The 23,788-nt window shown below is 52.2% G+C and overlaps 9 protein-coding genes across 9 annotated transcripts; 5 read left to right on the top strand and 4 right to left on the bottom strand.

The window, feature by feature from the left end:
- Positions 1-303: 303 nt before the first annotated feature.
- On the top strand, positions 304-2,362 carry SEPMUDRAFT_124336 (MFS general substrate transporter). The gene is made up of 2 exons (XM_016901906.1): positions 304-1,453; positions 1,536-2,362. The coding sequence occupies exons 1-2, from the start codon at positions 536-538 to the stop codon at positions 2,115-2,117; spliced, it is 1,500 nt and encodes a 499-aa protein (XP_016762165.1). The 5' UTR covers positions 304-535; the 3' UTR covers positions 2,118-2,362.
- Positions 2,363-2,725: 363 nt separating this feature from the next.
- SEPMUDRAFT_154882 (heme peroxidase) lies at positions 2,726-4,966 on the bottom strand (the record flags this gene model as incomplete). The annotated part of the gene is made up of 3 exons (XM_016907586.1): positions 4,834-4,966; positions 4,207-4,672; positions 2,726-4,068 (listed from the first exon to the last, which is right to left on the bottom strand). Exon 3 carries the CDS (start codon positions 3,779-3,781, stop codon positions 2,726-2,728), a length of 1,056 nt encoding a protein of 351 aa, XP_016762166.1. The 5' UTR covers positions 3,782-4,068; positions 4,207-4,672; positions 4,834-4,966.
- Positions 4,967-5,504: 538 nt separating this feature from the next.
- Positions 5,505-8,102, bottom strand: SEPMUDRAFT_81913 (galactose oxidase). The gene has a single exon (XM_016910295.1). The coding sequence runs from the start codon at positions 7,910-7,912 to the stop codon at positions 5,729-5,731; it is 2,184 nt and encodes a 727-aa protein (XP_016762167.1). The 5' UTR covers positions 7,913-8,102; the 3' UTR covers positions 5,505-5,728.
- Positions 8,103-8,330: 228 nt separating this feature from the next.
- SEPMUDRAFT_147892 (meiosis-specific APC/C activator protein AMA1) lies at positions 8,331-10,563 on the top strand. The gene has a single exon (XM_016904580.1). The coding sequence runs from the start codon at positions 8,503-8,505 to the stop codon at positions 10,327-10,329; it is 1,827 nt and encodes a 608-aa protein (XP_016762168.1). The 5' UTR covers positions 8,331-8,502; the 3' UTR covers positions 10,330-10,563.
- A 360-nt stretch (positions 10,564-10,923) lies between these two features.
- SEPMUDRAFT_62039 (peroxisomal ABC transporter) lies at positions 10,924-13,660 on the top strand. Its single transcript, XM_016909584.1, has 2 exons — positions 10,924-13,257; positions 13,318-13,660. Exons 1-2 carry the CDS (start codon positions 11,070-11,072, stop codon positions 13,614-13,616), a joined length of 2,487 nt encoding a protein of 828 aa, XP_016762169.1. The 5' UTR covers positions 10,924-11,069; the 3' UTR covers positions 13,617-13,660.
- A 312-nt stretch (positions 13,661-13,972) lies between these two features.
- On the bottom strand, positions 13,973-15,731 carry SEPMUDRAFT_62043 (cytochrome P450; the record flags this gene model as incomplete). The annotated part of the gene is made up of 3 exons (XM_016909585.1): positions 15,529-15,731; positions 14,795-15,464; positions 13,973-14,712 (listed from the first exon to the last, which is right to left on the bottom strand). Exons 1-3 carry the CDS (start codon positions 15,598-15,600, stop codon positions 13,973-13,975), a joined length of 1,482 nt encoding a protein of 493 aa, XP_016762170.1. The 5' UTR covers positions 15,601-15,731.
- Positions 15,732-16,300: 569 nt separating this feature from the next.
- Positions 16,301-17,488, bottom strand: SEPMUDRAFT_124339 (uncharacterized protein). The gene is made up of 3 exons (XM_016901907.1): positions 17,396-17,488; positions 17,247-17,342; positions 16,301-17,197 (listed from the first exon to the last, which is right to left on the bottom strand). The coding sequence occupies exons 1-3, from the start codon at positions 17,456-17,458 to the stop codon at positions 17,174-17,176; spliced, it is 183 nt and encodes a 60-aa protein (XP_016762171.1). The 5' UTR covers positions 17,459-17,488; the 3' UTR covers positions 16,301-17,173.
- A 241-nt stretch (positions 17,489-17,729) lies between these two features.
- On the top strand, positions 17,730-21,046 carry SEPMUDRAFT_81929 (Sfi1-domain-containing protein). The gene is made up of 2 exons (XM_016910296.1): positions 17,730-17,890; positions 17,946-21,046. Exons 1-2 carry the CDS (start codon positions 17,842-17,844, stop codon positions 21,014-21,016), a joined length of 3,120 nt encoding a protein of 1,039 aa, XP_016762172.1. The 5' UTR covers positions 17,730-17,841; the 3' UTR covers positions 21,017-21,046.
- A 301-nt stretch (positions 21,047-21,347) lies between these two features.
- Positions 21,348-23,034, top strand: SEPMUDRAFT_154888 (uncharacterized protein; the record flags this gene model as incomplete). The annotated part of the gene is made up of 1 exon (XM_016907587.1): positions 21,348-23,034. One exon carries the CDS (start codon positions 21,348-21,350, stop codon positions 22,872-22,874), a length of 1,527 nt encoding a protein of 508 aa, XP_016762173.1. The 3' UTR covers positions 22,875-23,034.
- Between the last annotated feature and the right edge of the window lie 754 nt (positions 23,035-23,788).

The raw sequence follows: 23,788 nt of genomic DNA on the forward strand, positions 1-23,788 counted from the left end.
CTATTTTCTCGTTTTCGCTTTTAATATTCAATAGCTTCAAGCAGAGAAACGTCGACCACACGTGATCGGAAGTCAGCGTAAAGTTCGACCCACCGCCCTTCACAGCCGAGGGCGGCCGGCGGCTACCACACAGAGTCACAGACAGACCCAGCAAGGCAATTTTTTACGAGAGACGAAATTTGATTATTGATTTATTGAGAACCCGCTTTGCATTGCGGTAGACGTGAAAATTTTCTCATTTTCTTTTGCATAAATTCAAACTACCTCCCACAACGCCCATACATACCTTACCTACCTGAACCTAACAAAACAACAACACAACCACCAACGACTGACACACGACCAACACAAAAAACCATAACCCACGAGAGTGAGGTAGCGTATGAGCACACCGCCCAAAGGCAGCACGCCAGGACCAATTTTTCACTCGTCGGAAAAACCAAGCGCTTCTGTTGAAAAGACTTTTTCGCCTGCGTGCTCTCTACACCACGCAGCCGTGAAGGAATCATGCGAAGTTACAGGTTCACTAGCCTCTATGTCCCAGGCATGCTCGCGGGATGAACAAGACGGGCAAAAACTCACTCTTCCTCTTCCTCTTCCTCGATCAGACCCTCGCGTTGGGGAAAAAAGCGTCGTCAAGGGCAAAGAAGAAAAAGATATTTCTTCAGAAGAAGAAGAAGAAGAAGAAGATTCAGAAGAATCAAGCGGCGGCGACAACATCCACCCCTCCCCCACCAAATCCAGCAGCAGCAGCAACAACAACATCAGCCCTCATGAAGAATTCTATCCCGAAGGAGGCACACGCGCCTGGCTGGTCGTCCTAGGAAGTTTCAGCGGCATGGTAGCCGCCTTAGGAATCATGAACACAATCGGCGTCTACGAAAGTTATCTCGCGCGCCACCAACTCGCCTCCTACTCCGCCGCCTCCATCGGTTGGATTCTAAGCATATACGTATTTCTCGCGTTCGGAGCAGGTCTTGTCATCGGACCTATTTTCGACGTCCACGGGCCTCGATGGTTACTGTTCGCAGGGTCGATTTTGATTATCTTGGCGACCTTTTTGTTGGGCGTGTGTACAGCTTATTGGCATTTTATTCTCGTATTTGGAATTCTGGCGGGTCTGGGCACGGCTCTGATTTTTACGCCGACGATTGCGGCTGTCGGACACTTTTTTTATGAGAAACGGGGAAATGCGACTGGTGTTGCTGCCATGGGAGGCGCGATTGGTGGGATTGTGTTTCCTTTGATGCTGCAGAATTTGTTTCCGAAGGTCGGTTGGGGTTGGGCGACGAGGATTCAAGGGTTTGTGTTTGTGGTGCTTTTGGTGCTTGCGAATCTGCTTGTTCGCTCGAGATTACCCCCCAGGCCGAATCAGTCGATTATGCCGGATTTTATGATTTTTCGACAGTTGAATTTTGCTCTTGTCACTGCTGGGACCTTTTTTATGGAATGGGTGAGATTTTCTTTTCTTTTCCTTCGTTTTTTTCTGCTCTATCCCTTTTTTCCCAACCCCCATCTAACACTTATTCACCCAGGGTCTCTTCGTTCCAATCTCATACGTGACAGCATACAGCCTCAGCTCAGGAGCCATGTCCACAACCTTCGCCTACCAAATCATCGCCATCCTCAACGCGGGCTCCGCAATCGGCCGCTGGCTCCCCGGACTCCTCGCAGACAAAATCGGTCGATTCAACGCCATGCTCCTCGCACTATCCCTCTGCGTACTATCCTCATTCTGTCTCTGGCTCCCCGCCACAATCCTCTCCTCCTCCAGCACCTCCTCCCCCGCTACTCACACCAATACAATCTTCGCCCTCACAATCACATTCTGCATCATCTTCGGATTCGCCAGCGGCTCGAATATCAGTTTGACGCCTGTATGCGTTAGCATGTTGTGCAAAACGGAAGAATATGGAAGGTATTATGCTACTTGTTATTGCGTTGTTGCAATTGGAACTCTTACGGGGATTCCTATTGCTGGGGCGTTGATTGAGGTGTGTGATGGCGCGTATTGGGGTACCGCGCTGTTTACGGGTTGTTGTTATGCGCTTGCTATGGTGTGTTTTACCGCCGTGAGAGTGCGGATGGTGGGTTGGAGGGTGGATGTTAGGTATTGAAGGATAGATGGAAGGAAAATGGGAGAAGGGGAGGAGGAGGAGGGTGAAGGACTTCGATCGATCATGGGAATGGTGGAGACTGTCATTATGGACTTTAACGAATTGTTAGTTGAATAGTAGTGACTGGTACGTGGCTCAAGGTAGGTAGGGCAGGTCTGAGCCGAAAATATTCAGTCATTACTGCAATGAAAAGAAAAGATAGATAAAAGGGAAAATAAAAATACAAACTTCCTTGCACGACGGCAAAAGTGCATCTTGGTGTTTTTGTTTTCTTGATGACTGCAGCAGCAGCCTGGAGCAGGCTATCTACTCGCTCTCCTGTCTTCTTTTTTCTTCCTTATTCTACACCCCTTCTATCCCAGCCCCTTCTGGTCCCAATCTATACGATTACGGATTCAAGTTTGACTAATAAGTAAGACCATTTGTGATTCACGGTAGAGAGAGAGGGAGATATATATAAGGGAGGAGATAGAGACAAGAAGAGATCTCCAGTTCGATTTTCTTTTTCCGATCTCTAGAACAGAAGAAAAGAAGAAAATAGTGATAGGAGTAAGAGACCTAACAGACTACATACCTACTCCCCCCCTCCCTCTCCCTCTCCAAAAAACCTATGAAAACGCCCTACCCACCACCTCCGTACAATCCCCCATCTCCCCTCTCCCCCTCTCCTCCACACCAAGTAAACTCAACCTCTCCCAAGCCCTCGCAAAAGCATCTCCCCACTCCGCCTGCCGATCCACAAACCCCCTAAAATGCACTCCAACGCCCTCCTTCGACAAATTCCTACTCAAATTCACATCACTTTCAAATCTCCCCACTCCCGAAACTGGAGGAGGATTATTATTATACACTTCACGATAGTATTTCGTATCCCACACTCCCGGAGTAGAATCTTGCGGCGTGCCGACAGGAATTCCGAATTGGGATTGGAATTTTGCGATAGATGTACTGTGTGCTCCGATGAGAGCTGCGAGATCTCGAGGACTGAATCCTTTATCTGAGAAGAGGTTTAATAGGGAATTATGATCTGATCCGGGCCCGAAGGCTTGCGGGAGAAGATTTTCTGGAGAGGCTTGAGAGGTATCTTTGCGTCCGACGAAAACGCGTCCGATGCGGCCGCCGGGACAGGCGAGGATACCTGTTGCTCCGGCGATTTGGATGAGATCTGCGGCGGTGAGGGCGTCGTTTGAGGTTTTTTGGTAGGAGTGGAATTTGGAGGTGAGGAAGCTGTGGTAGGAGTGTAGTCCTTCGTTGTCTTTGCGAAGGATTTCTGTCGGGGAGAGGAGGAGTGAGCCGTCTGCGCCGCCTGCGGCAGGGGCGTAGAAGGGTAGTTTGGAGGAGAATGCGGCGGCGTCGTGGAAGGCGAAGCGGATGGATGCTCGAGCGATGTTGTTGCATTGTCCGTTAGGGGTCCGCATGCTTGATGCTAGGTCGGATACTACGGCCGTCCAGAAGTCGGGACATGTTGTCGAAATTGGTGAAGATGTCGATGAGACGACGGGAGGAAAGGAGTTGGTGGAAGCTCTGGTACTCGTCTTGATGGTCGAAGAAATCTTGGACTGGCCGTTGGGTCCTGGGTTGATGATGGTTTCCGAGAACGCACTGACAGCTAGATGGCTGCACAGGCTCATGCGTACGAGCCACAGAGAAAGTTTGGACCGCATCCTGTCAGGCTAGAAAATGATCTGTGGAAGTATGACTTGAAAATGTCATTTTGGTGCCGCACGCAATTGTTCTTATACCACCTTCAATTCCCACCGCATCGGCAAAGTCCACAAGTCACCTCGCTTTGAAAGGCACCGCATCTTGCAGCAAGTTTTTACCATAAGCAATGTCCCCATTGCGTAAGCTTCAGATGTATGAATTGCCTCCTTTCGTCTCGTCAGCTACCATATATAGAGACTGGTGGTTCTGCCGCCACGCCACATGATTGAGAACATGTAGCACCTGGCTGTGCTGGCGTTAGCGTACAACATGTGATGTATACGGCTTCCTGATCCCATTTCCGGCCACAAGCTGACTTTTCATGCAGAGACAAAGTTGTATGCACATCAGATGTGAGATGAAAATCAATCAGCTTTGCACTCACCTGATCCGGTCGATATAAGCAAAGAGTGATTTGTGGCGCGTCGGGCGCTCCCATGTGGAACGGTGTGAGGGTGTGCCATGTGAGAAGTAAGCACGGAGCTACAGAGAGCTCTCGCGAAAGTGGCTCAGCATAACAGTCAGACCAGACAAGACGTTGGGTTGTCTCTGTCGTGGTAAAGTAGAAACGTGTTCTGTCGTTGAAGTGGATATTATACCTGCCATCAGGGCTCGTGCTGTTCGGTCGTAGCACGTTGCATACTGACCGGAGTTTGCGCTATCAGGAGCCTAGGCCTAGTGTCGACATATACCTGTCCCAAATGATTTTCCGGGCGTTGCTTCGTCTTCTACGATGCAACAGAGAAATACATCTTGCTAAGTATCCATGCGAAGCGAAGGCCAGATGACACGCGATCGCCTGATCTCTCAATGGTCCGGTGGCTCTCCATACTAGTACAATCAGGCCGAACCTGCTCGAGGTCAGCACTTGCTCGCATCTCCAGGTCTACCTCGTCCTATGTCTTTCGACAGAGAGCAATATCGCGTGCGGTCCTCGATCTCTTCTCCCACTAGAATCGTCCAATATCCGCCAAAAAGCTGTGCGTTGACATGTTTCCCAAAAATTACTCACCAGGCCTCTATTTTCCACTGATGTATATCTCCACGTACCGTAACCAGGGCTTCTGTCGTCCACCTAAGCACTCGCACCTCAAACTACCATGGATTTCAAAAAGACAACCGCATCCACCCTCTTCCATCAAAACCTCTCCTCCATCATCATCATCAAAACAAACAGCACCTTATCAGCCCCCACCATTCAGCTCTCTCTTCTGTTACAAAAAAAGAAAGAAAGAAACCCCCCCCCCCCCCCTGGGAATATTTTCATGCTCGAAGCGTAATGTACCGTGGGTAAGCGTTCTTCCTTTTCACCTCGCTCGCGCGATGGAAAAGTGTGGAAACTGAACAGCGTGGGGGAAAAGAAAAAGGTCGTGGTAATTCAGGTAGGAGGTACCTAAGGTACATGTATCTGAACGCGTTGCACTTGCGAGTGATGTTGTAATATCGGCCGGACCGAACCTGGATTCTTGGCGTCTTCTGGTTCTCCTTCTATGACACGGCCTCATCACCATCTTTACTACATTTATCTATCGCTTTTTTTTGGTCTTGATCCTACAATCTAGAGCTGTAATGAATCAGGAGTGCAACGTGACAGGACGCACTCCATCTCAATCTGGTGAGATGTAGCGAATATTCCACAAAAGTCCTGGAAATATGAGAACCTCGCCGTCCTCCTGCATGTTACAAAGTCGTGATGGCGTTGCTATGATCGTCGATACCATTATCTATACACAGATTCATCACCCCAAACCCATGCAGAATGACATGTACCAGAACACCGCTATCACGGCCAAATCTACAGGCGCCAGGTCTGGGTTGATTCGCCATCCCAGAGCAGCGGCCGTGAACACCATGCTTCTGTCAAAATCGTGCTCCACCTTCGCCCTTGTCGCAATGAGTAGCTTATACTAAGTTAACTCCATCTCCCCGTCATCCTCGAACGTCTCTTCAGCTTCTTCGCCGTCCACAGTGGTGCCACTCGTGCTGCCTATCCGACCTCTCTTGCGGCCATTGCCCCAGAGCATGCCCATTCCACTGCCCAATCTCGCTCCTCCAAGTCCGCCAACAGCTTCAAGCTCGTCGCCACCCACTACACGACCTTCAGCATCGATGCCTTCGCACAACTCCAACATAGCAGCGCGCTTGAGTCGTCTGAAGCCGTCTGTACGAACGATGCGACCCCAGTGAGTCATGCAGAAGCTTGCAGCTCTGCGCTTGAGCCAGTCCTCTTGTGCCGTGCTCGCGCGGTCGAAAATGAGAGCTCCATGCTGAACATCGAGATCGCGAACCAGGCGGTTGACACACAAGTGCCGGAGTCGAGGCATGTCGTAGATATTACTCATCACGAGCATGTTAGCCACGTCTTCGAGAGTAGGCCCCCCGACGGCCAGGCTTTCTGCTGGCGGAGCAGATATCGAGTCTGTATACAGGTAGTAGAGGAATGCTTTGACAGCTGGATATGGTTCGGGTATATGCATTCGCCGAGTGTGGAATTCTGACATTTGAGCGTTGTAGAGGCGTGAGAAATGCGGCCAGCGCGCGCTGAGAATCAGTCGATGTACATGAATGGGAGGAGAGTTGTGACTGCTGACATCGGGAGACGATCCCGCAATGGGCGATACTGGATCGTCGTCCGATATTGATTCGAGGTCATAAGTATCGTCCTTGAGTGCGGTGATGGTGAAGTCTGTGCCTGAGCCTGTTTCGGGTGGCATGTTGAATGTGCGTGCAAGATCTGCACCAATTGCAGACAGATGTGAGTTTGTTTGTGAATCGGACGTGGGTGGTTTCTGCTCGTTCCGTGCTTCTTGGCTCATCTTATTTCCCAGTAAGCCAAACTTACGCAGATCGATTGGCAGCACGTCAGAGAGGTACTCTTCAGTGTCGCCATTGACACCATTCGCAGGCATCGTTCTGGGCGAGCCCAGCAGCCACGCATGGGTGCCGTCTTGATCGAGACAGCAATAGTGCCATCGGTAGAGTGGACTGAAGAGATCTTTGCCATCAGCCAGCTTCTGCCATCGTAATGAATCCAAGTCAAGAGCCGAAAGCGAAGTTTCAAGCGGCATGTTGGTGGCGGGTGTAACAAAGTCCAGCATGCAGCCGGAACTGAAAACATGGAAATGAGTGCCCACATTCTGCATAGGCAGATTTGGCGATGAGATGAATTTGAGGCTCGATATCGAACCAGGCGCGACGGGTGGCGCACGTTGTATTTGCGTTGCCGAGTTCGATTGAACGCCGGTATTTGCAGCATATCCATTTGAGCCAAACGAAGGCTGTGCTTCAGAATAGCTCGCGAAGCTATTTCTCAAAGACCGTGCATCGTCCGAGCCAGCCATGCCATACGACGGGCCACCTTCGAACGCCGGTGAACCTCTAAAGTCCAGCCACCAGATCTCGCTGGTCCGATCCATATCCTCGCCCATACCTCCACTGACCCAGATCTTTCCTCCCCACACCCAGCTCGCGTGATCGAAGCGTGGGACGAATCTCCACGTGCGACTCCAGGTCCACGTCTTGAGATCAAGATAGCAGATATCGTCAAGAACACCGTTGTCACTACCACTCATGCCTCCACAGATGAACAGCTTGTCATCGTGAATGACGGCCGAGTGCCTTGCTCGGCCTCTGGGAACAGGTCCATTGATATCAGGTTGCGCCCAGTGCGCAGTCTTGATGTCGAATATCACCACATCAGAAAGGTGTATCCTGTGTTCGTTTTCGCCTCCATAGACGAGCAACTTATCGCCTTGCCAGAGACATGAAGTGTGTCCCATCCGTACGCCGGGAATATCACCGTAGTTGTCGACTAGACTCCATTGTCGCGCGGACAGGTTCAGTTTGAGAACGTGATTATACACTTCGTCTGTGTACTGATCAAAGCCGCCAAAAGCATATATCAGGTCGTTGCCCACGTATGTGACCGAAGCATTCACCAGGCAGGCTGGACGTTGGCCTACGGTGGTGATGATTCTGGGCATGTACGGTTCTGCGGTGCGCCGGCGACTATTCTTAGTGGGTGACCGGCTCAGAACATATGTGTTGTTCGACAGGGCCGAGAAGCGCGCGCTGGCGGACGACATTGCCATCTCGGGATCTGGCACGTCCTCGAATGTTTGAGCGCGGGCACGAGTGCGGCGGTCGGTGGAACTACAGTGAGCACATAGCTCAAGTCGCGTCGCGAGACAGGCAGTCAGCACAGTAGTCGGTAAGATACCGCTCAGATCAGCGCAGGAGTTGTTATAAGGCCTCAGCGAGCGATAGTAGTGAAGGATGTTCGGGAGTGATTGTGAGGATGAGGTGGATTCGAGAACAGCAGGCAGGCATGGAAGCCAGAGCGAGCATGTGGCAGGCGGGACGGGAGTCTCCGGCCGGGCCTCGGCACATCCCGTACCTCCTAACAGAATCGGCGTCATCCTGTTGCTCCTCACGACCGTGGCAGACGAGAGATCAAAACAAGACTTCTTCTTCAGCTTTTTCCAATTTCCTTCTCTCTACACCCACACTCACAAACCAATTCACACATCCGCGCTCGTCACGCACCCAAGGCTCTCACGCCTTACCTACCTCTTACCATCAACGGCATACTGCAATATATTCCGCGAACATACTAACCGGATCCCTTGACTGGGCCATCTACAGGAACTTCGACACCAACACTCTGCATTCATCAGCGGATATGGCAACTGCATCAGTATCGACCCCCATTAAACAACGCCGTGATGGCATCTTCTCCACTCGCCTCGCTGGTGGTCGTATGCCTCTTACTCCCTCGCCTCAGACGACGCCCAAGTCGGTGAGCTTGGAAGCGAGTGAGAGCATTCACCATGGCAACGTCAACTTGACTTCACGCTTCTCGCGTGCCCAGTCCAAGACCAATGTCCGCGACTCTCCCAAGTCCAACATTGCTCGTCGCCACCCCCAGTCGCCCCGCAACCTGGACAACCTCATGAGCGACTTTACACTCTCCGGCACAGGCCCACGCCCTGCTTCGTCGGCCAAGAACACCCCAACGCGCCCCAAGAGCTCGCGATCTGGCTCCACCCACCGCACGCCAAAGAGGAGCCAGGGCAAGATCAACTACACTGCTGCCGATCGCTTCATTCCAAATCGTGATGCCAGCGAGGCTATCTCCTCTCAGGGTGCAGCAGTCAAGATCGACAACGAGCGAACTCCAGCACGCCGACCAAAGTCGAGCGCATCCGACGCTGCAGGCGTTGCGAGCGCTTTTGACATTGGTCGTCACTCCACTTCGGACACCGCTCTCTCTCTGGAAGGTCTGAACCTCAACGACAACGAGGATGACGAGGATGACATCCCACGTACCAAGCAGAGCCCAAACACGGTCGCCTACCAGAAATCAGTCGCCGAGGCTTGCGGTGTCAGCATGAAGCAACGCATTCTCGCCTTCAAGCCTGCTGCTCCGGAGTCATCTCGCCCCATCGATCTCCGCTCTCAGTACAACCGCCCGCTCAAGCCAGCTGCCGCCTCTGCATCTCAGTTTCGTCGTCGGGTTCTTACCGCACCAGAGCGTGTCCTCGATGCTCCAGGCCTGGTCGATGACTACTACCTCAACCTCCTTGACTGGTCTTCCGGCAACCAGGTCGCCATCGGCCTTGAGCGCAACGTCTACGTCTGGTCGGCCGAGTCAGGCTCCGTCTCCAGCCTACTCGAGTGCCCAGCTGACACTTACATTGCCTCTGTCAAGTGGTCTGGTGACGGCGCTTACGTCGCCGCTGGACTCGGTACTGGTGAAGTTCAGATCTGGGACGTCGAGGATGGCACCAAGCTTCGCTCCATGCACGGTCACGATACTCGCGTCAGTGTTATGGGCTGGAACAAGCATCTCCTCTCCACCGGCGCCCGCTCTGGTCTGGTGTACAACCACGATGTTCGCATCGCCCAGCACAAGGTCGCTGAGCTCGTTTCCCACACCTCTGAGGTGTGCGGTCTCGAATGGCGCGCCGATGGTGCTCAGCTAGCTACCGGTGGTAACGACAACCTCGTTACCATTTGGGACGCACGTCAACTCACCGCCCCAAAATTCCAAAAGACCAACCACAAGGCCGCTGTCAAGGCTCTAGCGTGGTGCCCATGGCAGTCAAACCTCCTGGCCACTGGTGGAGGCTCGCATGACCGTATGATCCACTTCTGGAACACCACCTCTGGTGCCCGCGTCAACAGCATCGATACTGGCAGCCAAGTCACCTCTCTCCGCTGGAGCATGGGCTACAAGGAGATCGTCTCCTCTTCTGGCTTCCCTGACAACTCGCTCTCCATCTGGAGCTATCCAACTCTGGTCAAGAACATCGAGATTCCGGCCCACGAGTCTCGTGTTCTCCACTCGGCGCTCTCTCCTGATGGACAGATGCTCGCCACTGCCGCTGCTGACGAGTCTCTCAAGTTCTGGAAGGTCTTCGAGAAGAAGGCGGGCTCAAGCAACTTGGTTGGTGGGTCTAGCGCTAGTGCGAAGGCTAGCTTGACCAAGGCCACTACCATTCGATAAACAATGGATTTCAGCACGAGTGACAGGGTCCGGCATTTGTGTTTGAATGACTTTGGGATTGGCATATGATGATGACGGCCTAATTGTGGCGCAGTGTTTCTGTTCGTTGAGCATTTCGAAGCGGGGGCATTTCCTACATGGCGTTGTCACTCAGGATGATGAGAGTCTTTCAGTAGAGAGTTAGGTTCTCTCAAGTACATTTGCGTTTAATGAACAACTCACCCTCGCTATTCGCGCTTTCAATATTGGCCTTCCCCCCATTGTTCTCGTTCCAGAGTCGTCCATTCGCAATGAGTATAGCGATCGCCTCCGGAAGAATCTGCATATCAGAATAAGATTACAACTACTATGGCCTGACTGCAGTGAGCCAACGTGATTTGCTCTAGTCACCGTGTCAAATGTGAAGAAAACGAGCTTTGAGTTCGTGTGAAGTTCACAATTATAGGCAGAGTAAGGTACTAGGTAGGTACATATACCTTAGTAAGCAACGGAGCTCCACATCTTCACATGCATCCGAGGCGGCTGGCTCTTGGCCGACACATGCCTCTCTACCTACCGTAGAAGGTAACCTCATCCTGCCAGTCACAGGAACAGCAGAACTGAGATACGCTTTCTCCTTTCATTCATTCACCTAATACGCCTCTGGAGAATCACATTCACTGTAACACCCGGATACGTGGAGATATTAGGTCATATATACCTGAGAAATGCCTCCATAGGTGGCTTCACACTCGGCGACAATGGCGAACCAGTCCACGCTCCGCCAGCGGCCCTCCGACCGCCTGTCGCAATGGTTCGACCACTTCTACGTACGACTGGCCGCGCGCATCGACCAGCTGCAGAGCCGCAGTCCCCTCGACAAGACCACGACACGTCTGGTTGCCACTCTTGCCCTCGCGCTGGCCATCGTCACCAGCAGCTATGGCGGCTATCGATACTACAAAGGCGTGGAGAAGGAGAAAGAGGTGGGCAGGAGGCTCCTACGGCGCAACAGTGGGCTCAAGGCCAAAGACGGAACAAGGACCATTTACGTGCCATACAAGGATACCAGCAGCAAGGTGGTCATACACCCCATCAAGGCCACGACGTTTGACGCACATAGGCGCTTCTTCCTGAATCCGATCCGCCAAAGAAGCTCAGGCAGACAGATCGCGCTGGATGCGCCGCCGACGAACATCAAACCGGGCCTCAATGTTGCCTTTGTGCATCAGTTCATGGCAATCATGCAGATTGCGGTGCCGCGACTGGGTTCCAAGGAGTCTGGCCTGCTTGCGACTCATGCCTTCTTCTTATTGCTCAGGACTTACCTGTCTCTCGTCGTCGCTACGTTGGATGGCGAGATTGTAAGAGATCTGATCGCAGGACAGGGCAAAGCATTCCTGCTAGGCCTTGGCAAATGGCTGTCCGTAGGTGTTGTAGCCAGCTACACGAACTCTATGATCAAGTTTCTGCAATCCAAGATCAGTATCGCCTTCCGAACGCGGCTGACTCGATACATCCACGACCTGTATCTGAGCTCAAACATGTCATACTACAAAATGCATACGCTCGATGGCAGCATAGATCAGGGAGCCGACCAGTTCATCTGCCAGGATCTGACTTTGTTTTGCGACAATGCAGCTCAGCTGTACTCTAGTCTTGGGAAGCCCTTGGTAGACCTGTTCACATTCAATTACCAGCTGTATAAGTCGCTGGGCCCTTTGGCTCTGGGCGGCTTGCTGAGCAATTATGCGGCGACGGCGATCTTGCTCAAGAGACTCAGCCCTCCCTTTGGCAAGTTAAAAGCAGCCGAGGGACGCAAAGAGGGAGCGTTCAGAGCATTGCATTCCAGACTCATCGCAAATGCCGAAGAGGTGGCCTTCTATGCCGGCGGACCCACAGAACACGCCTTGCTGGATGCTGGCTTCAAGGAGTTGAGGAAGATGATGGAGACGATATACCGTGTGAAAATTGGTTACAATATGCTAGAGGATTTCGTGCTGAAGTATACCTGGTCTGCACTTGGATTTGTCATCACAAGTCTGCCTGTGTTCCTGCCGGGCCTACACATTGCACCAGAGCCGCCTAAGAAAGCTGGGGTCACTGGAGGCTCACCTGAGAGCACTGAAGATAACAAGACGGGATCGCGTACAAAGCAGTTCATCACCAATAAGCGACTCATGCTCAACCTCGCGGATGCTGGCAGTCGCATGATGTACGCCATCAAGGACTTGTCTGAGCTTGCTGGACAGACTAGTAGAGTATTCATGCTCATCAGCACCTTGCATCGTGTACATGCAAATGCCTACAATCAGCCCAGAGACCGATACCCCGAACCGTACAATCTTGCTGACGTTCATGGCACGTTACATAAGGGCTACGATGGTGTACGGTTGGAGGATGTGCCCATCGTGGCCCCTGCACCACATCCAGGTGGTGGCGAGGAGCTCATCGATAACCTTTCGTTCGTCGTAGGACCAGGTGACCACTTGCTCATCACGGGACCAAATGGTGCTGGTAAGTCTGCTGTCGCGCGTGTGGTAGCTGGATTGTGGCCCACATACCGTGGCTTGACCTCCCGACCACGCACCACCGGACAAGATGGCATCATGTTTCTTCCACAGAAGGTTTACCTCAGCCATGGCACTTTGCGCGATCAAGTCATCTACCCCCATACGGAAGTGGAAATGAAGGAGGCAGGTCGTACGGAAATGGAACTGCTTGGAATCCTTGAAGAAAGCAAACTCGGCTACATTCCTGATCGCGAGGGCGGCTGGGATACAAGGAAGATGTGGCAAGACGTGCTCAGTGGAGGCGAGAAGCAGCGTATGAGCATAGCTCGATTGCTGTACCATGAACCACGATACGCGTTCATTGATGAGGGTACATCTGCCGTCAGCTCTGATGTTGAAGGGATCCTGTACGAGACATGCAAGAAGAAGGGCATCAGTAAGTTTTTCGACCTCTTCCACCCATTTTCTCGAGCATAATACTGATGGAACTCTGCAGCTCTCATCACGATCTCCACGCGTGCCTCTCTCAAGCGATACCATTCTTACACTCTGACACTTGGCCTCGGTGAAGAAGCAAACGAGTATGAATTCAACAGAATCGGAACTGCAACCGAGAAAAGCAGTGTGGAACGAGAAATCCAGGAGTTGCGTGAGCAACTAAGCCAGGTCGAGGGCTGGAAATTGAGAAGAAAGGCTATCGATGAGGAGCTATCCAAGGTGTGGGTATCTGGGCAAGAGCTGCCGGCGCCTGATTACCACAATGGAAGTTCCGAAGGCGAGACTGTCAGTGTCTGAGGTACATGTAGATGAATAGAACATTTCATCCATTCTTACACCGCCCACATTCGGATGGCTAACTGCGCCTAATCCCCAATCCAACGCTACACGCTTTTCGTTTCCTCAAGACTCGGGCTAGAGAGAAAGAGATTCTGTGCCTAGGTCTGGTTGAACACGGCCGCTGAAGCAGTGAAACAGAGGGGAGAGATAGGAGAGATTACAGAATCCTGCAGTACCTTAGATATCTTTTTTATCGAGGTTGAGTTTTTCTATTTTTCATTCTAATACTACCTGGTACTAACTCTACCCGTGATAAGAACAAAATTGGAGGCTCCAAGATACTCCCCACGCACACATGACATGATCCATTCAATCTAAATCACAATCTTGCACGCATGTGCTACAGGAGCAATCAAAAACGCATTCTCAATTTCCATACTCTCAGGCGTCGTCGAAGGAGCCAATCGGGCCTTGGGACATTTTCGAAAAAAGGCGGCTGTCGCGAGTCGTAATTCCATGTAGGCCAGATTCGAACCAATGCAGATTCGACTGCCTGCGCCAAAAGGTGACCAGGAAGCTTTGACATCATCTCTGGAGGCGAGTCCGGAGAGCCAACGAGAGGGGTCGTAGAGATCTGGGTTTTCGTATATGCTGGGGTCGCGATGCATTGTCCAGGCTTGAGTGGCGACGATGGTGCCGGCGGGGATGTGGTAGCCTCCTAAGATGGTACCTCCGGGTGGGGTGATTCGAGGAAGAGCTGCAGGTGCTGCGCCGTATAGACGCATGGTCTCTTTGATGACTGCGTTGAGGAATGGGAGCGTCTCCAACTGCTCATCGGTATATGGTTCGGTCAGGGCGGCGACTTCTTTCTCGAGCTCGACTTGTATTGTTGGATTTGAGAGGACTGCCCAGATCAAGTACATCAATGTCGTGGCCGTGGTGTCTGTGCCAGCGAAGATGAAGGTGGCCGCTTCTATGACTAATTCTTCGTCGGACAAGATCGCGTCCTCTTTTGCGGCATCGGCCAGTACTTTGGAGAAGATGTTCTTGGAAGTGGACTTGGCTTTGCTGTTCTCCACTGCCTTCTTCCCACGTTGGAGAACGACTGGGTTGCCTACAAGAGAGACACGGATGGTCAGCGGGTATTCACCAGGTAGGCAAAGTATTGATCTTCCAGTATTTGATTGTCAACGCACCTTGAAACATAGCCTGCAATTTGGGGTACGGAATATGCTTCACAATGGCATACAGCCAAGGGAAGCTATATGCGAACATGTTTCCACGATTGTTTCTTTGAAACCTGAGGAGCATCTCATCCTGTTGGCCCCTCTCGAGCATGTGGAAAGCCTCTCCAAACATCAGCTCTGCGACGACATCGCCAGCGAAAAGAGGTAGCCATTTCACAAGATCGACTTCTCCGGACGTCGTCTTGGCTTCGGTTTTCATCTGTGTGAGGAGTAGTTCAACCTTCTTGTGCACAGTCCCTTCCCAGTTTGAGCGTAAATAAGCTTGTGTAAAGCCACGGGCGAGCAGCTTGCGATGTGCAGCATGTTTGACTGGGTCTGTCATCTGGAATAGTCCATAGGGCGGTTCTCCAGGCTTGTTGGGGTTCAGGAAGCGGTAAAACTTGGTTTTGTAGAAACGACCTCCGATTCTGTGAATCTCCTTGAATGCTACGGGGTCCGAGATGAGGACCTCATTGGGTGCCGTTCGCACAAATGGTCCATATCTCTGGTGCAAGTCGTGGCAATAGTGGGCTTGACGTCTGAGCACTGTGGTATAAAGTCGTGTCGGTATCGCACTGATGGAGGCATACCATGGCCCAGGGATCTTGCTCAGTGGTGAGAGGAAGACATTGTAGAGAATCTGTGATGTGTAAGCTTGGCGTGATGCGTTCGTTCCCTTCCAACTTCCAATGCCATCCACGCACCTGTCCAATCTGGACCAGCAGGAATATGGCCGCAGCCGCTAATATCAGTCGTGTAGCACTCAACTCCATCATAGGCTAGGAGGTATAGGGACGGGAATGGCTGAGCGTAGTCTCTAGTCTCGGGTTGTGCGCCTTGGTCCTGTGGCTTTGTATCATTGCTCAGAGGACTCTCCGCCTGCCACCTTTGCTGGGGCTCATGACTGTCATGTTACGTCCCCAGGGCCCAAACATGGAAGGGCGATCCGTTGAGATCCGCACCGCCCGCATCTTGAAAAGTCTTGTGCGTTTGGCGGTAGTGTGGTAGTGTATACAACGTTGGACTACTCGACCAGTCAGTCGCAGGTGACGAGGATCTGCGCGGTCGCACAGAAGCCAAAAACAACGAAAGTTGGACGTAACTGGGGCGTACCAGGTACATTAACAACGTTGTGGCTACGTCAACCACGTCTCTTTGTGTGGAGAGTTAATAAATATGTGCCAAGGACATCGGTCGGAGTTTCGATATGCCCGCGATCTTGCAGCACTGTGACAGTTGCACACCCTGCGAATTGGCGGACTTAATGCGATGCGCAACTTTGAGCTTGACCCGAGTCTCCTCTGCTACCTATGATGCTGGTCGAACAGCCCGTCAACGAATGAAAGAGTCGCCAAAAAAAAAATCAGCCTTTCCACTTCACTTTACCTCCTACTGCACCTTTCACACTTCAGCTTCCGTTCACCGCCGCCGACTTGCGCTGGACGAGTGCACAAGTCTGGAAGGCTTAAGCGCACCACATTACCTCCTCCTTCGCCAGTCACTATGGCGGCTCCCAGTGCCTTCATAGCGGCTGACCTTTGGAGATAGAATGCCAATTGAGCAGAAAGTGTGACATCTTGGCTCGTTGTCACTCCCATAAAGTTCTGCCACTCTCTGAGAACCGCAAAGTGCCGAGAGTCCTACCTAGCACGCGCAGGATCCACGAAACAGATTCTACCCTGTACCTCCTACCTCCTAGTCGTACGACGCTTCAGTAACTTTCTACCCAAGCAAAGCTCGTTGTAGGACACCACTGGAAGCTTGCGCCTGTTGCAGAGTTGCCCGAGCATCCACGGCAAAAAGGCCTGCCCGGCGCAAAAAAAAGAGAGTCGCCGACATCTCCGACAGATTGGACACATGGTCGAGGTGCTATATGACAATGATGCAAAGGAGTTGATTCGGGCCTGGCTGAATGTAATCGTCTTTGAAGCCTTTAACCGCGGGGTACAGGCTGATCTGGAAAGCTAGCTGGTAAGATGTCCTCGGCGCAAGCTTCGTAGTGTTGGCTCACGAGTCGCGTTGTCTACCTCCTAAAACGATGCAGCAGGCATCAGGTGCGAGATGACTGAACACACGAAGGAGTATCTCGATAGGCAGACCTCTCACTGTGGCCGTATTTGTTGCAGCAGCAACGGGGTCCATGTTTGTGTAGATGTCGGATTGAAGATTTCTGCCAAAGTGCCGCGGATATACCTGCCGTGCTATCGGAGGTCGCAGATGTATACCTAACGAGAAAGCAAACTTTGATCCCAGAATGATGGTGCAGATGCTTATTCGTAGTTTTAATACATGGCGCATAGGAATATTATAGCATTCAAGTTGGCGATGACTGGGCCGAGTGCACGCATGCTACGATTTCCTGCCCGCGGCTTTCTAGTGCAGCGTCAGCATGGGAAGCATGGGAGCGTATATCAGGTCATACGATGTAGCAGTCTTTCAACGCGAGAAACTCTCTGGCACACATATCCTTCTTGACGTTCTGATAGTTGGCCGCCACACACTTCCCATAGACAGCGCCCTGGATGCTGGTCAGTGTGTGGTGGTGAACAAGGTGCCGAGCATCATGAGTACCTCAGGCGAGCATTTGGCGGCAGCTTCGGCGAATTTCTCAATAGGTCTTGTCCTGCCAGGCATCGTGATGGGCGGAGTGGACAGGGTGGAGGGATATGTGGGAGAGGAGGCGAGTTGCTGGACACCCGTGTTAATATGAAAGTCGTCAAGAACATGGAATTCTCGGCAGTGATCCGATTGGACCAAGCTCAAACCTCGCGACGTCCGACGACAACCACAACAAAGCGCGTAACTTCGTTGCTGTCGCGTCGCAAAAACCCTTTCCCAGACTCACACACCCGCGCATTGCTCCTCACCAACAGCTTCTACCCACACATCTCATAGCCAGAGGCACAGCGTAGTCGCATCTAGCCTCGCTAGCCGATGGAACGCCGCACCAGATGACCAGGACATACTCGAAGCGCGTCCGCCGGAAATTCGCACCTTAGGGTCAGGCCGACTCGTCCATGAATGGAGCTCAACATGACCGCGAGCTGCCCGAGCTGAGCAACAACCGTGCGTATCTTCATTGGCGTCGCTGATCCTGTTGACACTACTGAACATGTTACAGAAATTGAAACACTTTACCAAATCTGTGTATCGGCCTCGAGATCTGCCAGTCCGCCAATCAAGGCGCTCTTCACCGAATACGATGCATATGTTGAAGAGCAAGGCCTGGATCCGGGCCATGAGAACGCGCTATTTCGCTGGATATGCTCCATCGGCGACAGCACGCGACAGCAGCATGGATTGGGACAGTCGATTGATCTGGTGCGCGGGTTGAGGAGTGTGCTTGCCGCGCAAGGTATCGAAACTATATTAGATGATGAACCAGAAGACGAAACGCAATCACTGCGCGTTTCCAATACACCACCTAGGAAAAGGGACTCGAGACCGGAAAGACGCGTCTCCTTTGGCGATGCGCATGTGGAGGAGACGTGGTTGAGCGAGCACACAGAGTCGCTTCGACCACTTCCGGCGCCAGTGCAGAATGGGTTGCTCAGCAAGCCACCACGCAGCGGTAGAGAGCCAAACCGCACACAGCGCGCGAGATCAACGAGCAGTTCGTATGTCTATGAAGCACGACGGCCTTCGCCGGAGCACCGTCAACCCCGATTTGAGGACCCCAAGAACTCGACGCTGGTGTTTGAAGTGTCACAGACCCAACTTGAGCAGAATGCTGAAGCCTTCTACGCGACCAGCGAATGGCGGACAGTGCGGCGTCTCTTTCATATCTGGCATGACCAAGCGCTGGCATTGCAGAGTCAGCACATGCAAGCCTGGACATTCGCCGTCAACCATGATCGGCGCAAGCTACTCAAAGAGTCGTTCGACACACTAGTTGTACTGTGCGAGGAGCGCAGACTGGAGCGAGAACGAGCTCTACAAGCACAACGATGGGAGGATGAACAGCAAGCTCGCGAGCGCGATCGAGAAGCTGACCTTGAACGCAGACTGCAAGCATACAAGCAGCAGCGTGATGAGCACTATGTGTGGAAAGCGTTCAGCAACTGGCACGAGTCCCTACAATATCAGAGACGGTGTCGCGATATTGTCAAGGAGAGCATTCTGAAAAACAGATACTTCCACAGGTGGCGCAAGCTGACTATTGAGAATGCTACGAAGTCACGCAGCATATTGACCCAGAAGTACCTGGACTTGTGGAGAGCCCAGACTGCTCAACGCATGCTGGATCACAAGCAAGCTGAAGCTCACTATCAAGAGACTTTGACCATGCGATGCTTCCAACGCTGGTTCTGGGATTTCTGTGCCCTACGCGTGGAGCGCTGGCGCGACCAGAGCCTGCAGCGCAAAGCCTTTGATACATGGACTGCCAAAGTGGAGAGCCACCGGACTCGAGAAGACCAAGCTACAAGGTTCCGACATCAGCGACTATTGCAATCAGCATTGCGGACTATGTCGCAACGCAAAAATGAGTTAGAACTGGCCTCTCAGACTGCAGAAAGCCTGGCTCGGCGAAAGCTGACCGCACGCTGCTTTGACGCTCTAGAGATGCGGGCGAAGTTAACACCCCGCGAGAAGATTTTGACACTCAGGATCAGCTTAAATTTGAAGCGGAAAGCTTTCCAAGTCTGGAATCTACATTTCACCTTATCCCGACAAGCTGTGGTGGTTGATCGGAAGCGCATTCTGCAATCTACCTGGACTAGCTGGAATGATGCTCTTCGATGCAAAGCACTTGGTCAGCGTATTGACGAGCGTATCGCAGTTGAGAACTTGTATAGGTGGGCTTTGCAGGCCCGCCTCAAGTCGTTCCAGCGTGCGCAGAATGAGAAGTTGATGCGACGGACCTTCAATGGATGGGCTTCCAGGCTGTTGGAGCAGGACGCCATCCTCTTGCAGGCAAGCATTGAGTTCGAGACCAACCAGCGATGGAGACTCATGCGCTTTGGCATGACCAGCTTAAATCGAGCAATGCGGCAGCGTGAAGATGCAGAACGGGCGGCTGTGGAGTTCGCTAACAGTCGAGCACTGCCTAGGGCCCTTGTTGTCTGGAAAGAGAGCTCCGAGCACGCACGTATGCTTGCCAAGTGGGCATCTGATGCTCGGTTCTATGTGCTTGCAACTCGAACGTTGAAGCTGTGGCGAGAACGGACCAGCGAGCATAAACATCAGCGTCGACGCGATGCATATGCTCAAGTACGGTCGAGAGTCAAGCTGAGAATCGCCACTCAGTGTTTCCACCGATTACGAGATCGGAGTGTCGAGGTACAAGCAATGAGACGAGAAGCGGACCAGCGAGCGCGAGCTCGTCTCCATAGAATTGGCATCGAGGCCTTCGACAACATGCGAGTTAAGGCTGCACAGTATGGAGAGCTCACTTTACAGGCAAGAGCCATCGATCAGCAGAAACTTCTCAACTCTGCGCTGGCTGCTCTCGTGAACGAGCAGATCGATCTGGCAACTCTCGACCAGCAAGCTCTTTTGTTTCGACAGGAGACGGATCTTGCTCTCCTCGCCGGCGCCCTCAAGCGCATGCAATGGGGAACATTCACGGCCGCTCGCCGCGTTGAGAGCGCTGATGCCCTGTGGGCGCGCAATCGTGATCAACACATTAAGCAGATGCTGCGACACTGGGCATCGCAAGCCAGTGTACGCAAGATTGCGAGGCTGAAGCTTCAAGAAGCAGGCGAGAGTCCCAGCTTGCGACCTGCGAGTCGTGCCGCTGCCAGGTCTGCCGAACGACCAAGCTTCCCTAGCTCACCTCCTGCAGCTGCTGCCACGCCGGGCTACATGCGAACTCCTTCCAAGACGCGAAGACCAGCACGCTTCAAGCCTTTGCCCACCCCAGCGCATGTGACGCCCTTTGCATTTGATCAGTCGTATCTTGTCACGACCCCTGCACCGTTTGCTGCAGTCAGTCCTGATGTGGGAAGGGAAAACACAGAAGCAACCGACATATTCGAGGGCTTGACTCCGCAAATCACACCCTTTGCACGAAAATTGAGGGCTGGTGGAGTCAGTGCCACACCTGCACGGGTACCACCAAGCGCGCTCAGAACCAGCTTATTCGGAAGATCGTTGGGTCCAGGTGGGACGGCAAAGAGCGTGCGCTTTGCTGGTTCCAGTCGATTCGGCACGGGGCTGGGCAGACTCAGCAGTGCTGGGGAGAGTTCGTAGGCGCCATAGTTGATTAAAGCAATGTCTATGTCTCCAGCCGCATCCGATATTGCGACGCTCCTCCAGCCGCAGTACATGTGCTACGGCACTTGTGCATGGCATCCGTGAAACCATCGGCAGAACGACGTCCGGAGGAATCCGTCCTGCCATCCAACCTGTACCCGGGCAAGTTGCGCGTGACATCTGCCAGCGGTGTCACATCGAGTAGCATGATCGGCAGCTTGTAATCGGAAAGATGGGGAACAATAGGTCAGCGTCATATTGAGCTCGCGGCTACGTACATGGCCTGCTGGCACTCGCTACCTACCACGATGGTACGCAGATCGTGGCAATGCCCAACCGAACCAAGATGGAGGCTCCCCATTCCCTCGTGTTGAGCGGCAGTCCACATTCTGGAACGACAACTTCGCGAGAACGTTTTCAAAAAACATACCTACTCGCGATGAGAATCACGGTCCCCGTCACGAGACCCATGATTTTACTTGGAACAGGCTCACCTCATCGGAACGTTACATGCACTGATTCTGTATCTGGACCCAACACGAGCGCGGGCGGCTTGACGAGAGCAGGCACTGACAATTTCAAGCCACGCGCGACGTCTCATCGGCCGGCACTCGCACACAATCGAAGACTGACACTCGCTATTGCTGTGCCACTCTGCTGTCTGTTCCTGCTCGCCGTCCTCGGCTGCGTACTCTACTGGACCAGACGTCGGCAACCACTCCGACACGGCACCGGTGGAAGACGGAAAAGTGGTCCAGAAGTCCATCGCAACAACTTCATCGAGCCTTCAAACACGCCCCCTCCTACGGAACCGAGCTCAGAAGAGCAGCCTGAATGGCAGCGGCCCTCTACGGCTATCAAGAGATCGGATGATGGCTTGTCGAGAATCACAGAACTGCCTTCGGTGTCTGATGACACGCCTGGTCACCGCACTTCACGCGAGCTTCATGAACAGCCACTGTCACCGACTGCACCGCCACCAGAACTTCCTTCTTCACTAAGTTCTCAATCAGAAACAATCAATAGTCCGGACAGCAGTAGCGATGATTTTGCCGGACACTTGAGTGGACTCGACGAAGATCCCTTCTCCGATCGTGCTGCTACTGCTGCTCCGATGCCACGCCAGGAGACCTCGCCCGAGATATCTCCGTCTTCACTGCCCACTGCTCAGCATCGACCTCAAATCGAAACTGCCAGCTCGGTGGGTGCAGCCACGTCTGAGAGTTCTGCTGAACATCCTGTCACGGCCATCAATACGCAAGGACCCAATAGTGTGAATGAAGAACAACAGGATGACGAACCGAGTAGTAGCCGAGCAGTAGTTTCTCGAGCAGCATTATTATCGTCCGAACTCGAACATTCTTCAATCGAAATTGACGATGGCACTCCTTCGCAAAGTGATGACCCTCGGCACTTGCAGCCAGCAAGTCACTCCGACGAACCTGTACACCATCATTCATCTATACTCGATTCCAGCACTGCTCCTCCTCGCGATAATGACACATCCTGGAATCCTTTTTCTTCTCCCACTATACCAGCCACCTCTGCACGTAGCAGCATCGTAGGAGAGACAGAGTTACCACCTCAGCGTGAAAACAACGACGACGATGTGCTTGACCATGTGCAGCAGCAGCCGCCGCCCAGCAACAACAGGGCAGAGGATACGGCCTCGAGTAGGGAAGAAGAGCACTTTCTCGATGCCTTTATTTTGCCGACTCGCAGCAGCAGGAGCAGTAGCAGCAGTCACGAGGAGTTCCCGGCGCCGCCACTCTCGGATAGAGGCTCTTGGTTGCATCGTGAGGAGGGGGAAGAGGAAGAGGAAGAGCAAGATACAGGCGCTACTAATACGGAGTAGCTGAGTGGTGGTGACACTCCTACTAGATGAAAGTCCCCCGCAATAGGTGGTGGTAATATTATGTGTATGATTTTATGGATGGATGGCTACATATGTGTACTTTTTTGTACTTTCAGGTAGGTAGGTAGGTCGGTAGGTAGTGAGTTGTACTTGATAGTAGCCCACCTCTCTCCTCCTCCTTTTTCCTTTTTGTCTTTTTTTTTTCTTTCTACGCACACATAAGATACTTTAACCTAAACACTTCTTATTTACCTACCTAGCAGTATGTATCAAGCATACCTACCAATCCGAAAAAAGAAATTCTTCTACTTACCTTTACCTTTACCCTTTGCTTGTCAGTAGCACAAAACCTACCTCCTACATTACCTTAACATACCTATACCTAACCTAGTACACACAAGTCGCACAACATATAACCTGCAACATGCAACACCGCACGAGCGGCCAATTTGTATTATTTGGGGTCAAGTACCTTAGGTATCTAGGTAGTTTTCTATTGTACTACTTATGTATGTGTGTATGCGTATTTTGTATTACTTCTGTATTTATTGTCGGATAAGTGGAGGTAAGGTAAACTGTAGCTAGCTAGCCGCCTGGGGGCTTGTTTATGCTTGTGGAACTTGGAAAGGTATGTACCAGGTATGTGTTGATCTGTCTTGTTGTAGGGGATGATGATAATTGATGAGACTAGGTGGAGGTGTTGTAGGAGCGTGTTGTGATGTGTATAACGAATGCTAGGGTTGGTGTGATATTTAGGAGGTAGGAGGAAGGAAGGTGGATATCTCTGGTATATTTGTATCTCTGTACATACTTGTATCTCTGTACATGTACATGTATGATGTGGGTATATGTATATATGTTGTACTTTCTTCCTTCGTGTTGTTTGGGAATGGTATATGATCGGTTTCCGAATT

The sequence above is a fragment of the Sphaerulina musiva genome, assembly GCF_000320565.1.
Source record: "Sphaerulina musiva SO2202 unplaced genomic scaffold SEPMUscaffold_3, whole genome shotgun sequence".
NCBI classification, from domain to species: domain Eukaryota; kingdom Fungi; phylum Ascomycota; class Dothideomycetes; order Mycosphaerellales; family Mycosphaerellaceae; genus Sphaerulina; species Sphaerulina musiva.

Bases quoted from the DNA above. Each gene is read 5' to 3' on its own strand.
- SEPMUDRAFT_124336 (XM_016901906.1), top strand. From the start codon at position 536: ATGTCCCAGGCATGCTCGCGGGATGAACAAGACGGGCAAAAACTCACT. The intron at 1,454-1,535 runs GTGAGATTTTCT...TTATTCACCCAG, and splicing joins GGACCTTTTTTATGGAATGG to GGTCTCTTCGTTCCAATCTC.
- SEPMUDRAFT_81913 (XM_016910295.1), bottom strand. From the start codon at position 7,912: ATGGCAATGTCGTCCGCCAGCGCGCGCTTCTCGGCCCTGTCGAACAAC.
- SEPMUDRAFT_147892 (XM_016904580.1), top strand. From the start codon at position 8,503: ATGGCAACTGCATCAGTATCGACCCCCATTAAACAACGCCGTGATGGC.
- SEPMUDRAFT_62039 (XM_016909584.1), top strand. From the start codon at position 11,070: ATGGCGAACCAGTCCACGCTCCGCCAGCGGCCCTCCGACCGCCTGTCG. The intron at 13,258-13,317 runs GTAAGTTTTTCG...GGAACTCTGCAG, and splicing joins ATGCAAGAAGAAGGGCATCA to CTCTCATCACGATCTCCACG.
- SEPMUDRAFT_124339 (XM_016901907.1), bottom strand. From the start codon at position 17,458: ATGCCTGGCAGGACAAGACCTATTGAGAAATTCGCCGAAGCTGCCGCC. The intron at 17,343-17,395 runs GTACTCATGATG...ACCAGCATCCAG, and splicing joins CCGCCAAATGCTCGCCTGAG to GGCGCTGTCTATGGGAAGTG. The intron at 17,198-17,246 runs GTATGACCTGAT...ACGCTGCACTAG, and splicing joins CGTTGAAAGACTGCTACATC to AAAGCCGCGGGCAGGAAATC.
- SEPMUDRAFT_81929 (XM_016910296.1), top strand. From the start codon at position 17,842: ATGAATGGAGCTCAACATGACCGCGAGCTGCCCGAGCTGAGCAACAAC. The intron at 17,891-17,945 runs GTGCGTATCTTC...AACATGTTACAG, and splicing joins GCCCGAGCTGAGCAACAACC to AAATTGAAACACTTTACCAA.